Source organism: Nerophis lumbriciformis, linkage group LG12 (genome assembly GCF_033978685.3).
Source record: "Nerophis lumbriciformis linkage group LG12, RoL_Nlum_v2.1, whole genome shotgun sequence".
Lineage (NCBI taxonomy): Eukaryota > Metazoa > Chordata > Actinopteri > Syngnathiformes > Syngnathidae > Nerophis > Nerophis lumbriciformis.
In genome coordinates this window covers 20,512,998-20,530,713 of record NC_084559.2, presented here as the reverse complement: position 1 = coordinate 20,530,713, position 17,716 = coordinate 20,512,998, and the positions used below count along the sequence as shown (strand labels likewise).

The 17,716-nt window shown below is 38.8% G+C and overlaps 1 protein-coding gene across 4 annotated transcripts in view; it reads left to right on the top strand.

Annotated features, from left to right (window-relative positions):
- Positions 1-17,716, top strand: part of adgrd1 (adhesion G protein-coupled receptor D1) — a 103,215-nt gene that overhangs the window by 75,151 nt on the left and 10,348 nt on the right. For all 4 annotated transcript variants that reach the window (XM_061986066.1, XM_061986065.1, XM_061986064.1 and 1 more), the window contains 5 exons: positions 26-99; positions 1,825-1,948; positions 9,192-9,295; positions 12,296-12,407; positions 12,481-12,634. In XM_061986066.1, the coding sequence (XP_061842050.1) occupies positions 26-99; positions 1,825-1,948; positions 9,192-9,295; positions 12,296-12,407; positions 12,481-12,634 (568 nt within the window). The remainder of the gene's footprint in view (positions 1-25; positions 100-1,824; positions 1,949-9,191; positions 9,296-12,295; positions 12,408-12,480; positions 12,635-17,716) is intronic.

Sequence of the window (17,716 nt, the reverse complement as noted above, 5' to 3'; positions counted from 1 at the left end):
CTTTTTTTTTTTTCTTCTTTTACAGAATGAAGAACAGCAGGAACAAGTGCTGAATCAGAGCAATAAAGTCTTCCTGTATTGTGCCTTCCTGGACTATAGGTGGGTTATTGGTGCTTGTTACGCGCAACAGTGAACATCGGGTGGATTTATTGTTGGGTTGTCACTTCATTTAGTTGTGTGCATCAGCACACCTATTAAATGTAGTTTGATATTCTGAGAAGACTTGATTAACTGTAGTACATCACGCAGAGAAAGTGTCATGTATGTGCATTTTACGGGCATTACACTTTTCCTCCTTGCTTTCAAGCAGCACCATAAGCCCCTAGCGTTAATGACACACTGGCGCAGTGGGCAGTTTTCCAGTTTGGGGAGTTAGCTGTGAAAATCAATACCGTCACCCTAATGGTCACATGCTACATTCGTAACCACTTGGATATGGCTGCGCCACAGTGAATGTGAAACCACAGCATGCTTTAGAGAGTACAGCGTGTTTCATCGAGGAGAAGTTTTAATAAGATTTCTATTCTCCCTCGTGAAAGACGATAGTTCTGGCTCTCACAACTCCATGAGTTCTCCAAGCGTGGTAGAAACCTTTCATGTCAGGCATGGGTGTACTGAAAAATCAAAGGATGCAGGGAGGGGGCACTTTGATGTTCAGATTATTTTAGAGATATATATATATATATATATATATATATATATATATATATATATATATATATATATATATATATATATATATATATATATATATATATATATATATATATATATATATATATATATATATATATATATATATATATACACATATACATATATATATATATATATTATATACATATGTATATATATATATATATATATATATATGTGTCTATATATATATATATATGTGTGTGTGTGTGTGTGTTTGTATATATATATATATATATATATATGTATGTGTATATATATGTATATATATATGTATGTATGTATGTATGTGTATATATATATATATATAAATATATGTATATATGTATATATAAATATATGTATATGTATATTTTTGTAATCAGGATTTTGAAAAATGTATTTTCAAAAAGAACATTTAGAAGATTTAGGCCAAAACTGCGCATATACTGTAAGTCGTACGTCAGCAGCCGAGAGGAGCATTTGAAACCTGTAACCTGTTTTGAAATGTTTTATTCTAATTTATGTACCAAAAAATATACTATGAAAATCATGTTGAATCGATAATGGTAATTGGGTTATACTTGTATAGCGCTTTTCTACCTTCAAGGTACTCAAAGCGCTTTGACACTATTTTCACATTCACCCATTCACACACTGATGGCGGGAGCTGCCATGCAATGCCCTAACCACGACCCATCAGGAGCAAAGGTGAAGTGTCTTGCTCAAGGACATAACAGACATGACTAGGTTGGGAGAAGGTGGGGCTCGAACCAGGAACCCTCAGGTTACTAGCACGGCCACTCTCCCAACCGCGCCACACCGTCCCAATAATCAATTCTCAATTGAATCCTCACCGTGAGAATTGGAATCAAATCGAATTGTAAGGTGCCTAAAGATTCCCACCTCTAATCAATTAATTTAAAAATCTGCAAATTGCTAAATCACGAATGTGCAGAAGAAATGGATTAGATTCCTGGCCATTGGCGATGTCCAGTGTATGTCCCATACCTGGATACAAATGTGAGAGTTGTGTCAGAAAGGGCATCTGGTGTGAAATCTAAGCTTCTGTCAAACATGCTGAATTGTAAAAAAAAATAAAAAATACTATTGTTCTTCAAAAAAAACAATCAACTCTCTACTTTTCAGTTCCAAGGAGGGTGTGTGGTCCAATCAAGGTTGTGTGCGCTCAGATGGAAACATGACGTACTCTGTGTGTTTGTGCAACCACCTCACTAACTTTGCCATCCTAATGCAAGTGGTCCCTTTGAAGGTATGTCATTTGACGTTTTTATCATGAGTCAATAACAAATGATATGAACAATGTATGGCAGGGGTGTCAAACGTACGGCCCGAGGGCCGGATCAGGCCTGCGAACAGGTTTTATCTGGCCCGCGGGATGAGTTCGCTAAGTATAAAAATGTAACTGAAATTTTTGAATGAAAGAAACAGCTGTTCTAAATGTGTCGCGATAGCAATTCTTTGTATCTTTGTAGATGATGCTACATATGTACAAAATAAACTACATGTTAGTACATCAGTCGAGGAAAATGATCAAACTACATAAATAACATACTGTAATTAGATTTTGATCTAAATTTTTTGTCTAGACAGATTGAAAATGAACACCAATGAGATGACTGATGAACATTATCACATAATTTGTTCAGAAAATATAAATAAGGACAAATAAATTATATATACTATTAAGCGCTATAAGTAATTGTAAAAAACAACAACACTGTCAACTTGTTGTCTCTCCTTCGACAAATGGACAAAGTTTTTCAGTAAGTAGAATCACAGCTGACCTGGACATTCGAAAGTTCTCTTGCCGTCTGAGAAGTGTTGTATCCCAAATAGCTGCAATCGCTTTCTCTTAAGGTATTCATGTGTGATTTCCACAAGCGTCTGTACATACGGAAGGAGAAACACGGGCATGTCTGGATGACTCGTTTCCATATTTCCAGTGGTTAGCTCCGAGTTACCAAACCGCTTTATTATGAAGCTGGCTGTGGCGCGTTCTTCCTGACGTCACTTCCTGTGTGAGACGCGGTCTTTCTAGCGTCACCTCCTCTCCGAACTCAGTTTGTAAACGATCAGTGAGTCCATACAAAGCTAAGAGCCGGAGATTCAAGAAATAGACGACGCACTTACCCATGTAAAAATATACTCATTCATGAATTGATTATTTATATATATACTATGATGACGCAAATTACTGCGTGTATTGTTTTCCCCTGGTGCAAATCGACTGGACCGGACATGGCATGAAGATAAAGACATGATTTAATAACTCAAAAGTACAAACAAAAGCTGCGCACAAGGCGGAAACACAAACTTAGCGTAGGAAGAAAAACGTAAACACATAGCCTGAACTATGGTCATAAACAAAAAACTTACTGTGGCGTGAAAAGTCAAAACAACAGAGCAATGGCATGAGCACTATGGCATGGAACGCGTAATCATAGGAGTAACAGGGGTAATGTCGCCAGGCCGATTACCTGGCAACTACAGGCTTAATTAATAGTGTCTTGATTACAGTAGGTGCGTGTGTCCAAATGAGTCAGGTGCGTGAGTCCAAATGCATGACAGGTGAAACCAATGAGTTGTCATGGGAACAAAACAAGGGAGTGAAAAAACAGGAACTAAAAGTGTCCAAAAACCAACAGAACATAGCCAAACAAAACATGATCAAAAGACATGACAAAGACTGATCTACAAAATGTGCAGGCAGCATACCCTTTCCCCTTCCAGCTGTCCTGGATAAACTGAAATTATTTGTTCCAATCACTTTGGAACTTGCAAGCGTACTTCTTCTTCTTACTCGTCGTCGCCATGCCTCTTCTTCGTTCTTCTGCTTCGTTATGTTTTTGGACATTACTACTTGCCGTAGTTTTGAAGCAATGCATGATGGGAATCCGGATGTTGTGTGTCAGTGTATTAACGTGCCGGCTGGAATAAACACACGCTGAGAAATAGCTCCGTGCCTGCCTACTTTATGTGTTATAGATAAACCTATGGATAACGGAGACATATATAACAGTCTCCTTTTCAGGTGAGAGGGGACGCTAAAGGCAGTGCCTTTAAGGCACGCCCCCAATATTGTTGTCTGTGTGGAAATCGGGAGAAATTCGGGAGAATGGTTGCCCCGGGAGATTTTCGGGAGGGGCACTGAAATTCGGGAGTCTCCCGGGAAAATCGGGAGGGTTGGCAAGTATGTCTAAGACGCAGCCTGTCTGGCAACCAGATGGAGGGGTGTCCTGATTGCCAATTATGAGCTCAGGTCAGCTATGGAGTGGCAGGAAATGAAAACACACAGGAAGTGCAAACAAGAAATCAATAGCGCTGGAACGAAAAATAACACTGAACACAGGAAAATCAACACAAGCACAAAACTGTCATGGGGGCTCATGACAGAATCTGGATGTTGTGATGACAGTGACAAAAACCAGGCGATGGTGATGATGTGTTTCTGGACACAGAGCGAGGCTTTGGAAGAAGAGTAGACCTACGGGATTGTGCCTGGTAGAACATGACACAACCGAGAGAGCCAACACTCATCCAAATCTGTTGCATATTAGCAATCTCAACCTAATTAAGGCAATAATATGTAACCATTGCAAGTGCATCAATGGCCCAAAAAAACGTATCAGTTCAGGTTTGGTCTAATTGGATCCAAATGTTATCCCCGTTTTTGTACGTTTGTTTTGCTATCTGATATGCAAAAGCCGCAGAATGAAGAGGGACACGTCGGTGTCCTGATTGACTGACATCAGATGACAGGCTGCCAGGGCGGGAAACAAGAGACTAAGTAAGCACTGCGTTAGTTGTAAATCACTAGCAGACAGTTTGCTGGCAGCAAAGTTGAAGGATAATGATACACTGTCATGTCGCCTTTGCAGGCCATAGCAAGACAAATATATTGACAGTATACCTATTTTGTCTCCACTTTGTCGGAGGTGCACGTCTTCTAAAGTGTGTTGTCCGTAAACATTCTGAATTTATTGATCATCTTATTTATCTCATCATATGAAATTAGGGATGTCCGATAATATCGGACTGCCGATATTATCGGCCGATAAATGCTTCAAAATGTAATATCATAAATTATCGGTATCGGTTTCAAAATTATCGGTATCTGTTTTAAAAAGTAAAATGTATGACTTTTTAAAACGCCGCTGTGTACACGGACGTAGGGAGAAGTACAGAGCGCCAATAAACCTTAAAGGCACTGCCTTTACATGCCGGCCCAGTCACATAATATCTACGGCTTTTCACACACATGAGTGAATGCAAGGCATACTTGGTCAACAGCCATACAGGTCACACTGAGGGTGGTCGTATAAACAACTTTAACACTGTTACAAATATGCGCCACACTGTGAACCCACACCAAACAAGAATGACAAACACATTTCGGGAGAACATCCGCACCGTAACACAACATAAACACAACAGAACAAATACCCAGAACCCCTTGCAGCACTAACTCTTCCGGGACGCTACAATATACACCCCCGCTTACCCCCCCCCCTCCCCACCACAATCCCGCCCCCCCAACCCAGCCCACCTCAACCTCCTCATACTCTCTCAGGGAGAACATGTCCCAAATTCCAAGCTGCTGTTTTGAGGCATGTTAAAAAAAATAATGCACTTTGTGACTTCAATAATAAATATGGCAGTGCCATGTTGGCATTTGTTTTTCCATAACTTGAGTTGATTTATTTTGGAAAACCTTGTTACATTGTTTAATGCATCCAGCAACAAAATTAGGCATAATAATGTGTTAATTCCACGACTGTATATATCGGTATCGATTGATATCGGAATGGGTAATAAGAGTTGGACAATATCGGAATATCGGATATCGGCAAAAATCCATTATCGGACATCTCTATATGAAATACAACTTACTTCACTAATTATTATTTTTTGTTGTTGTTATGCTTTTACTTATGGAGTATATCGTGAATAAATTGAGAACAAAAGTGTTAGCAACTGCTATGTAAAAGGAAAAGGGGTTGGGTTAAAAAAAAAAAAAAGCTCTGCTTCTTCCTACTCCCTTTTGAACATGTTGAAAAGAGAAACTGGGATTTGTGATGTATCATGTTGTAATTGTATGCATGTTCGATCTAAACCAGGGGTGTCAAACTCATTTTAGATCGGGGGCCACAAGGAGAAAAATCTACTCTCAAGTGGGCCGGACTGGTAAAATCACGGCACGATAACTTAAAAATAAAGACAACTTCAGATTGTTTTCTTCGTTTAAAAATAGAACAAGCACATCCTGAAAATGTACAAATCATAATGTTGTTGTTGTTTTTTACACTTACATGTTGCAGTTAATAGTATTCCATCTTTATTTGTCGTTATTTATATTTTCTGAATAAATTATGTGATAATGTTCATCAGTCAACTCACTGGTGTTAATTTTCAACCATATAGAAAAATGGTATCAAAATCAAATTACAGTATGTTATTTATGTAGTTTGATTATTTTCCTTGACTGATGTACTAACATGTGGTTTATTTTGTACTTATGTAGCATCATCTACAAAGATACAAAGAATTGCTATTGCGACATCCAGTGGACACATTTAGAACAGCAGTTTCTTTCATTCAAAAATTACAGGTTAATTGTTATACTTGGCAAACTCGAGGGCCGGATAAAACCTGTTCGCGGGCCTGTTCGCGGGCCTGATTCGGCCCTCGGGCTGTACATTTGATGCCCCTGATCTAAACTGAAACTCAACTCAACTCATCTACTCAGTTAATTGCAGTTTAACGCTAATCCAAAATCCCCAAATGCTGGCCCATTGTTCGGAGTAGGTCTGGACTGTTGAACTAGCAGCCCGGGGGCCAAATCTGACCCTAGGTTCAGTTCAAAATTTGGGAGATTAATTGTTTCGCAATGAATTCCTAATAACACTCTATTTATCTTGTTGTTTCGGGAAACTTTAAACTGTAAACACATTGACATGTTAATCTTGCTTGCAAACATAGAACACTGAGGTCCAAACTTGTGATTTCCATAACTGACGTGTTCTTCAAGGTACTCCTTTAAGTCCTCATTTTTTGTCAGTTATACATTTTTTCCATAATGTGATTTGTGTAAATAATAAACACATGCTGAGAAATAGCTCTCCTGGCAACCTCCAAACCCAGATTCGTCCATCAGATTGCCAGATGGAAAAGCGTGATTCATCACTACGAGAACGCGTTTCCACTGCTCTAGAGTCCAGTGGCAACATGCTTTACACCACTGCATCCGACGCTTTGCATTGGACTTGGTGATAGATGCAGCTGCTCGGCCATGGAAACCCATTCCATGAAGCTCTCTGCGTACTGTACGTGGGCTAATTGGAAGGTCACATGAAATTTGGACCGCTGTAGCAACTGACTGTGCAGAAAGTCTTTGCACTATGCGCTTCAGCATCCGCTGACCCCTCTCTGTCAGTTTACGTGGCCTACCACTTGGTGGCTGACTTGCTGTTGTTCCCAAACTTCACTTTTCTTATAATAAAGTTGACTTTGGAATATTTAGGAGGGAGGAAATTTCACCACTGGATTTGTTGCACAGGTGGCATCCTATGACAGTTCCACGCTGGAAATCACTGAGAGAGGCCCATTCTTTCACAAATGTTTGTAGAAACAGTCTCCATGCCTAACTGCTTGATTTTATACACCGGGCCAAGTGATTAGGGCACCTGATTCTCATCATTTGGATAAGTGGCCAAATACTTTTGGCAATATAGTGTATATTCCCATTTAGATTAAGGGTGTCTCATAATCCTCAGTTTATGTTGCCTACCACTTCGTGGCTGAGTTGCTGTTGTTCCCAAACTCTTCAATTTTCTTATAATAAAGCCAACAGTTGACTTTGGAATATTTAGGAGCAAGGAAATTTCATGGACTGGATTTGTTGCACAGGTGGCATCCTATGACAGTTACACGCTGGAAATCACTGAGATCCTGAGAGAGGCCCATTCTTTCACAAATGTTTGTAGAAACAGTCTCCATGCCTAAGTGCTTGATTTTATACACCTGTAGCCGGCCGGCCCAAGTGATTAAGACATCTGATTCTGATCATTTGGATGGGTGGCCAAATACTTTTGGCAATATATTCTAGGTCAAAATGAAATGTCAACTGTCGAGGACACCTGATTTCCAGAATATACAAAATAAGAGTAATAAGGGAGAAGAATGCCTTTGGTCTTTTTGGAACGGTGGCCCCCAAAACAATTTAGTTGAACATCCCTAGAGTAGGTCTATTATAAGTAAGACCTAATGTATGACTTACACAATCACTGTGGTGGTTTGGCTGCCAGTTTTATACAGAACGACTGGCGAAAACTATGATTGAATGCGGTTCTTTGGGTCACTACAAGGGTCAGTGGTGCAGCCCTCAAAGACCACAATCCCTCCAGAGGACGAACACACAAACATTCCCTCTCAAATATGTGGTGCTGTACTGCTTTGTCATTCTTCAACACACTTTTTTTCTTTACATTACCTGCATGGAGGGGGATGTTGAACAACCATGTGCCACGGGAGCGTGGTCAAGCAAATCTGCAGGCATGTTTTAAATAGAGAAGCGTTCCGTGGTCCACTGCTGTTTAAAATGCACTCGTCTATTTGATGCTATTCTTTCCTCCTCAGCCAGTCTGTAATTTGCGGTCCGCCTCATGCTTCAGCTGCAAGGGAATGTACCACATATCCTTTTTGAGGATGCCTAAGACTGCTCTACTTTGGTAATGACAAGGCACATGTGAAGACGGTTAATAGAGTATCAAACCCAAAGCCCTCAAAATAGCCTCGACTCCAAAATAAAAGGGTACGACTGAAGAAGTACAATGCTTTAGCAATGTGGACCATGGATTGAGTACTTTAATATAGTATTTCTGATGATCATTATTGCATAGTAACATCAAAATACACATTTTAATCAATGTGTATAGTTTTTTTATTATACAGTTTTATTTTTTTTTATTATACAAAGCAAACCAGACTCCAGCTATGGACACAAAGACTAGAGAAAGACCCCCCTCCTATTGATATGAGAATCCCCCCTTCTGAAGATCTGCCCCCCGGGTCAGAAACACCATGGGTCCAGTGGAAGACACTAAACCGCTTGAGAACAGGAACAGGGCAATCAAAAGCTGCTATGGCCAGATGGGGCTACAAAACCGGCCCAACCACCTGCGAATGCGGAGAAGAGGACCACACGATGCAGAACAGCCTTGTCTGTCCTCTGCTACCCAACCAGTGCAGCTTAAAAGATCTCGCAGAGTTCAACGACAATGCAAAAGACTGTGTAAAGAAATGGGAAACTGTCATATAACCACATGCTTCAAAGACACGAAAAGAAGAAGATTATACAAAGTTGTAAGCTCTTTGGGACTACATAAAGAAATATTACTAGTACAGAAATACAGTGTTGTTTGTGCCATCTGAACTAACTCGAGAACGAAATACAGTATTGACGTTCATTTTCTGTGGTTTGTCTATGTGCACAGCTCACAACAGGCCATCAGGTGGCACTGTCAACCATTGGCTATGTCGGCTGCTCCATTTCCATCTTCTGTCTGGCCATCACTCTTGTTACTTTTGCAGTCCTGTCGTGAGTATATATTTTTTTTTTTCACCACTTTATCAGTTGTTATTTATTAACTCTAAATATTCCTCTAGTTGTATGTTAAGCAAAAACACCCTGCTTTGAATCAGCTGAGTCACACGACTTATATAACCTGGCAATGAAGTCAGTTGTTGACAGTACTGTACATACAGTACAGGACAAGGAAGTATGTAGCTTTCGGTATGTTTCAGTTGAACATTGTAATATTTGACCATTATCGGAGGACTGTGCATTGTTTTACTACTGTACTTTTTAGCAATTTTTTTTAACACTATATCTTATTCTAACCATATCGGAATTCCTTTTTAATGCCAGGGGACATTTAGTCAGTGGCGGGCCGTCATTTTCCACCTCGGCCTTCAGTGATGTCCGACTTCAAAGATTACCTCTCAAAATACCATAATTGATGTCACCACATGATCATTGCTGGAGAAATACTATGCAGGAACACAATTACGCCCTACTGAGAATTGAATCACATCAACAGTGTACAAAACGGGTTATTTTCTGGCGCATTTAAAAATCAATTAAAACGCATCAGCAATTAAAACATATCTTATGTGGTACTGTCAAAATTAAAATTGCAAAAAACATTGAAAGTGAAAAAAATAAATATTTTAGCTCACAATTAGTGGGACCTATTCGACGCCGCCTCGTCGTCGGCTTATTCGAGTGGAAATGGCGAGCATTTCATCGCCAGAACAGCTGAGCTAGCATCCGGGGTTGGCCGATATCGTCTCACGAGATGTAGTTTCTCTTTAAATATCCTTCTTGAAAATGGCCTTGCAAATAAATATCTGCCCCCTAATCAACGTTTTGTTCTCCTTCTCTGCTATCCCGGTCTGGCTACGGCACAACACTTCCTGCTAAATTGAAACTTGTGATTGGATACTTACTTTGGAATGACAAGTGAGTATCCAATCACAGTCTCGTTAACATCCGGCTACTTGGATAGGCTACTGTCAACAACTTGTGATCTGATTGGCTATCACAACTGTCTATCAACTCTGTGTTCTCAAATTCATCCGCTAACGGTCCCGATGAGTATCCAATCACAGGACGCGTATATGTCACGTACAACGTGAGGCCATCTAAAAGGCCTTACAGACAACAACTCGTGATCTGATTGGCTATCGCAACTGTCTATCAACTGTGTGTCCCAGATCGCTTACAGTGTTCGGACGCCAACATTGTTGATTCTGAAGGCCTCTTGCAGATTTGGTACAGCATGGCAACATAAGCTAGCTGAATTCTGATTGGATACAAAGTAAAACTAAAAACAACAGCACTGGAAGGAGCATAATATGACATGAAGAGAATATGAATACTTTTAGATATTTATGGAAAGTAAATTAAAAAATAAATTTATATTTAATTATGATCATGATTTCTGGTTATGTTATGCATTTAGTACTACAAATAATTCTATCAGGTGCACTTTTGAAATATTTTAAATATACTATATTTATAATTGAACTATAGCAATTCTATTTTTCTATATTTAATAACACTTGGCTCTCCAAGTACCCACATAATGACCAACATTAAAAACATCAATCAATCAATCAAAGTTTATTTATATAGCCCTTAATCACAAGTGTCTCAAAGGGCTGCACAAGCCACAACGACATCCTCGGCTCAGATCCCACATAAGGGCAAGACACAACTCAACCCAATGGGATTAAAATGAGAAACCTTGGAGGGGACCGCAGATGTGGTGGACGTCGAGTGGATCTAGTTACTCGCATAGTATCCATTAAAAACAAGACATAGGTTTTATTGAACAAGTATATTTAATATTTTTGACCACTGTAACATTACACACGAGGGCTGCGAATCTTTGGGTATCCCACGATTCGATTTAATATTGATTATTGGGGTCACGATTAGATTCAAAATCGATTTTTTTCGATTCAACGCAATTCTCAATTCAAAAACGATATTTTCCCGATTCAAACGATTCTCTATTCATTCAATACATAGGATTTCAGCAGGATCTACCCCAGTCTGCTGGCATGCAAGCAGAGTAGTAGATTTTTGTAAAAAGCTTTTGTAATTGTAAAGGACAATGTTTTATCAACTGATTGCAATAATGTAAATTTGTTTGAACTATTAAATGAACCAAAAATATGACTTATTTTATCTTTGTGAAAATATTGCACACAGTGTGTTGTCAAGCTTATGAGATGCGATGCAAGTGTAAGCCACTGTGACACTATTGTTCTTTTTTTTTTTTTTTATAAATGTCTAATGATAATGTCAATGAGGGATTTTTAATCACTGCTATGTTGAAATTGTAACTAATATTGATACTGTTGTTGATAATATTCATTTTTGTTTCACTACTTTTGGTTTGTTCTGTGTCGTGTTTGTGTCTCCTCTCAATTGCTCTGTTTATTGCAGTTCTGAGTGTTGCTGGGTCGGGTTTGGTTTTGGAATTGAATTGCATTGTTATGGTATTGCTGTGTATTGTTTTGTTGGATTGATTAATTAAAAAAATAAAAAATAAATGAAAAAAATGGAAAAATAAATATATACATTTTAAAAAATCGATTTTTTAAAAATGAGAATCGATTCTGAATCGCACAACGTGATAATCGCGATTCAAATTTGAATCGATTTTTTCCCACACCCCTATTACACACATTGCAAAAACAACCCATGATACTCCATGTACAGTACTTCTTTACCCGTACCACTGGCTTATGTTAAATAACACATTTATTGCTGTTTGTGAGGTGTACAGTTCATTTGGTACTCCTGTTTCCTTACAAGATAAACAACTATGCACATGTGATGCAATTGCACAGTCAATTCCGGAAGCAATGTTTTGAACAATCAAGGTCAATTGTGCAAGCAATATAACATGAAGAGCAGGTGTAATAACAAATGGTGTACTATTATGTTTATAGTACTACACATTCAGTGCTACAGTGTATCCCATAAATGCAAACATGCATGATGTTATTCCGTGCTGTTCCGCAGGTCTGTTAGTACCATCCGCAACCAGCGCTACCACATCCATGCCAACTTGTCTTTTGCCATCCTGGTGGCTGAGATCCTGCTGCTCATTAGCGCCAGCTTCGACCCGGGCACGGTGATTACATCACGGGGGTGATAGCAATGACAATGATAACGATTTTGACCGGTGCTTCTATCCCCTGTGCCAGCTGCCTTGTAAGATCATGGCTGTCCTGCTTCACTTCTTCTTTCTGAGCGCATTCGCCTGGATGCTCGTGGAGGGTCTTCACCTCTACAGCATGGTGGTCAAGGTGTTTGGCTCGGAGGGCAGCAAACACATCTACTATTATGGCATCGGTTGGGGTAAGTGTACCCAGAAGTGGGTGCTATATTATTTTTTGCCTATACAATAAACCCCCACTATTCGCTGGGTTTACGTTCCGGTACCCTCAACACCAATAAAAAGCACAAGAAATGCCAACTTTTGATATTCTGTACCCAATAATATACCTCTCACAGTCGTTAAACCCATTTAAAATTCAGTTTTACACATGACGTATGACGTTTTGTACATATTAAAACTGGAGTTACACAACATCACATTTTTTAAAGCATCTTCCAGCTGGAAAATGTTGAGTAGATGGACTTGTGTGAGGGCGTCCACTGCTGGGTTTGTAGCTAAAGCATCGTTTCCCCATTTAAACCACTTTCTGTGTAGTTTTTAGAATTTAGTACTTTTAGGTTTACCGTATTTTTCGGACTATAAGTCGCAGTTTTTTTCATAGTAAATTAAATGGAGAAAAAAAATTAAATGAAAATGAATGATTCTGATCACAAGAAGACATGGGAAACACATTTGAGATTTGTTTACCGTATCGCAGTTTTTTTCATAGTTTGGCCGGGGGTGCGACTTATACTCAGGAGCGACTTATGTGTGAAATTATTAACACATTACCGTAAAATATCAAATAATATTATTTAGCTCATTCACGTAAGAGAGTAGACGTATAAGATTTCATGGGATTTAGCGATTAGGAGTGACAGATTGTTTGGTAAACGTATAGCATGTTCTATATGTTATAGTTATTTGAATGACTCTTACCATAATATGTTACGTTAACATACCAGGCACGTTCTCAGTTGGTTATTTATGCCTCATATAACGTACACTTATTCAGCCTGTTGTTCACTATTCTTTATTTATTTTAAATTGCCTTTCAAATGTCTATTCTTGGTGTTGGATTTTATCAAATAAATTTCCCCAAAAAATGCGACTTATACTCCAGTGTGACTTTTATATATTTTTTTTCCTTCTTTATTATGCATTTTCGGCCGGTGCGACTTATACTCCGGAGCAACTTATACTCCGAAAAATACGGTACTTTCTGTCTTACCTTAAAGTTGAATGGACTGTACTTTTTCTTTTCATTGTGACATAGTAACACACGTCGTGCTGATAATTATCCCATAACCTAGGATCAGAGTAGGGAAAATTGTGGCTCTTTTTGTGTGTAGTGAAATAGTAGCTACAGCAGTTATTTACCTTCAAAGTAGTTATTATTTACTGACTAAGTTTGTTAGTTTGTCCTATTCCCACAAACATGTTTCCCACCTCAAGAAAGCTGAATATCACAACATCCTCAGTCCTGTGTTGGCCTTTCAAAACCACGATCGGCATCTTTGCATCAGTTGATAACACTGTTGGCTTACTTTTCCACATGTTTTGATCGATTGATTGATAACGATGGTGGCATGATTCATTGATTGCATCAAGAGATGCACAATATTTTGTTCTTCAATATAACGTTCTGCTTCTCAAAACATATAACTTCTATCCATCCATTTTCTACCGCTTATTCCCTTCGGGGTCGCGGGGGGCGCTGGAGCCTATCTCAGCTACAATCGGGCGGAAGGCGGGGTACACCCTGGACAAGTCGCCACCTCATCGCAGGGCCAACACAGATAGACAGACAACATTCACACTCATCGTCACACACTCGGGCCAATTTAGTGTTGCCAATCAACCTATCTCCAACAGATAACTTATTTATTATTTAATAGTTATTTTATTTATTTATTATTGTTTAAGAGTAGATTTTAATGTAGTGATCTTAGGGGAAGTTTGGAACCTCCTACGAGGTAGGAGCACTTGATTTGTTCACCCTAACCCACCTACAGCACAGCATGGGTAAATTTGTCTCATTGGAAAGTTTTGATTTCTTTAATCGGTTATCTGAGCTATTTTTTTTAATTTTTATCAGATTATTGGAGTGACGTCATAATTCCTTATATCGAGGTATCGGTCCAATGATTATCATGCATCCCTACTTAGGGATGGGTGATGTGGCCTTTAATCTATATTGTGATATATATGAAAGCTTCTTGCAATAACGATATACATCACAATATATTATTTGGCATATAAATAATGATGAATCTTAAAAGCAATTCAAAACGGTATACAAAGCCCCCTAATTTGGCTGCTGACGTATGCGGTAACATATTGCATCATTTCCATGTATTAGTTATTGTTTTTTTCAAAACTATTATTAATCTACTTGCTAATTTACTATTACCGGTAATAGATGGTTATTAGGTACGTAACGGCCTCAGAATCTCAGGGTACGATATTATCACGGTATCAAGGCCACGGTACGATATTATTGTGGTATATGTCCAAAAAAAAAACACACTTGGAGTAATTGAACACAAATATAATACTTAAATGTTGTAATCATATTCATTAAAGTTAAAGTACCAATGATTGTCACTCACACACTAGGTGTGGCAAAACGACTCTCTGCATTTGACCCATCACCCTTGATCACCCCCTGGGAGGTGAGGGGAGCAGTGAGCAGCAGCGTTGGCCATGCCCGGGAATCATTTTTGATTATTTAACCCCCAATTCCAACCCTTGATGCTGAGTGCCCAGCAGGGAGGTAATGGGTCCCATTTTTATAGTCTTTGGTATGACTCGGCCGGGGCTCTAACTTATTACTACAAACATGTATTTTTAAGTGCAAATCTATCAATCAATGAATCAAAGTTTATTTATATAACCCTTAATCACAAATGTCTCAAAGGGCTGCACAAGCCACAACGACATCCTCGGCTCTTGCTTAGCATTTAGCATGGCTTCTTGTATCATCCTATTTTGTGTAGTGTAGCATGTTTAGCTGTTCCTCATCCTCCAGTGATAATGGTACCTGTAAGAAACAGTTTATTTGCTACCGTGGAGTCGAGAATGAGTTAGCCGCTAGCGAGGATGCATTGAGGACGCCTTTGCTTGCTCGTTTGCGGGACACAGCTAGAATGTGTTTTACCACGATATGACGATGGCATTAAATCAGTGGTTCTTAACCTGGGTTCGATCGAACCTTAGGGGTTCGGTGAGTTGGCCTCAGGGGTTCGGCAGAGCCTCCGCCGCGGAGGTCAAGACACGCCCGACTCATCGTGTAAACAAAAACTTCTCCCTGTCGGCGTATTATGGATACCCCCAAACAATGTTCCCTCTAATTTTCCAAATGTGTGAGCAAACGCAAAAACTCCTTGAGCATTCAGTGGAGCACATGTGAGCGACGTCAGACGTGCACATGCACTGTGGCCACACCTGCAGCACACCTCTCCCAAACCTGACTAAATAACAAGTTCAATGTTTTATTATTATAATCAAATAACAGCAGTCATTTCCATAAGATTATTTTCTAATATAAGTGTTTTAGCCCACTTATAATAACTATAACATATTGTTTTTCATGAGCTGTGTACTAGTATTACATGTCTGGGTGGGGGGTCCTACTTTGGAAATAGTATGTATCCCTTACAGATATCGCATTTAGTTCCCACTAAAACATTCACATGTTGCACAATGAGATGTAAACATGGGATCATGTGTACATTCCTGTAACTTTCTGTTTGTAAAATATATCTTTATTAGTATTTCTTTAACATAATAACATAATTTTATGATTACGGTTCGGGTTCAATGAATGCGCATATGTAACTGGTGGGGTTCGGTACCACAAGGTTAAGAACCACTGCATTAAAAGCTCTATCGTCGACCAAATTTCTATGATTTATTTCGTCTTTATTGCGCGTTTACTTTCGCTTACTTCCCGCACGAAAAATTCCTTGACAACACATTGACAAAATCAGAATTAACATTATTAATCATGAATAATTATTTTTTTTACCGATTTCCACCATATACAGACTTGTAGGCAGTTCTGCACTTTTTCCGCGAGTTAAAAGGGGGCGCTCGTAGCTCATGCTACGCTACGTTTTATACTGCGCTTGCTTTTTTCTGCTTCGCGAGGTCAAATAAACGCCAAGCCACGAATGGGGAAGGATCCACTGTATTCCTCTTCCAGTGGAAGGGCCCCATCAGTTACTGGCTACTCTATAAAGCACATATGACCCTTTGTCCTTCTTTGTTTTATACCTCTCTGGTCAAACATTATTCGTAAAAAAGGGAAATAACTACATCTGCGTTAAATCCCAATCCAATTGCCTTGTCTTGAATCTTAGAGGAAAAAAAGGACTATTGGATATTTGTATACCATTCCTCCACATGCTGAACCCATTAGTGGCAAAATTATCCCTTTTTTTTATAACTTCCTTAAGTCGTTTTTTGTGGTCAAAATGTAAATTATACTGGTTTGAGAGGGACATACTGTACGTATCCCCACGGTAATCGTTCCAAGTAAATAACAAGGATCTTTGATTGAGGCTGCAGAGTGTTTATCTCACTCTCACTGTACAAGGAACCTTTGAGCTTGACAATGAGTACCAACGTACAGTACAGTGTTGGGCAATATCAACTCTGACATAACATCCAATAGTGACACAGTGATCTGATTGTATAGAACAGGGTTCGGCAACCCAAAATGTTGAAAAAGCCTCATTGGACCACAAATACAAAAAAAGTAATCGCTCTGGGGCCGCAAAAAATCAAAAGACTTATATAAGTGTTATAATGATGGCAACACATGATGTTAGTGGCTACTTAGCTACATTAGTCTACTATCAAAATGACTTTAAAAGTCTTATATAAGTGTTATAATGAAGACAACACATGATGTAAGTGGCTAATTGGCTGTATTAGCCTACTATCAAAATGACTTTAAAAGTCTTATATAAGTGTTATAATGAAAACAACACATGATGTAAGTGTCTATATTAGTATACAATAGAATAGAGTTTTATTGTCATTATTACAGTGAACAGGTTCAAAGAACAACAAAATTGGAGCAGATCCCCTAAGTTGCATACTTAGACAAACTTTAATGATCCACAAGGGAAATTGTTCAAAATACACAATAATTTAGTAATATAGTGAAAAAAGATAAAAAAGAAGATGTGTATCTATATATATGTATATATCCACACACATGCACATACCCATACATATGCATATATATATACATATACACATATAACATTATT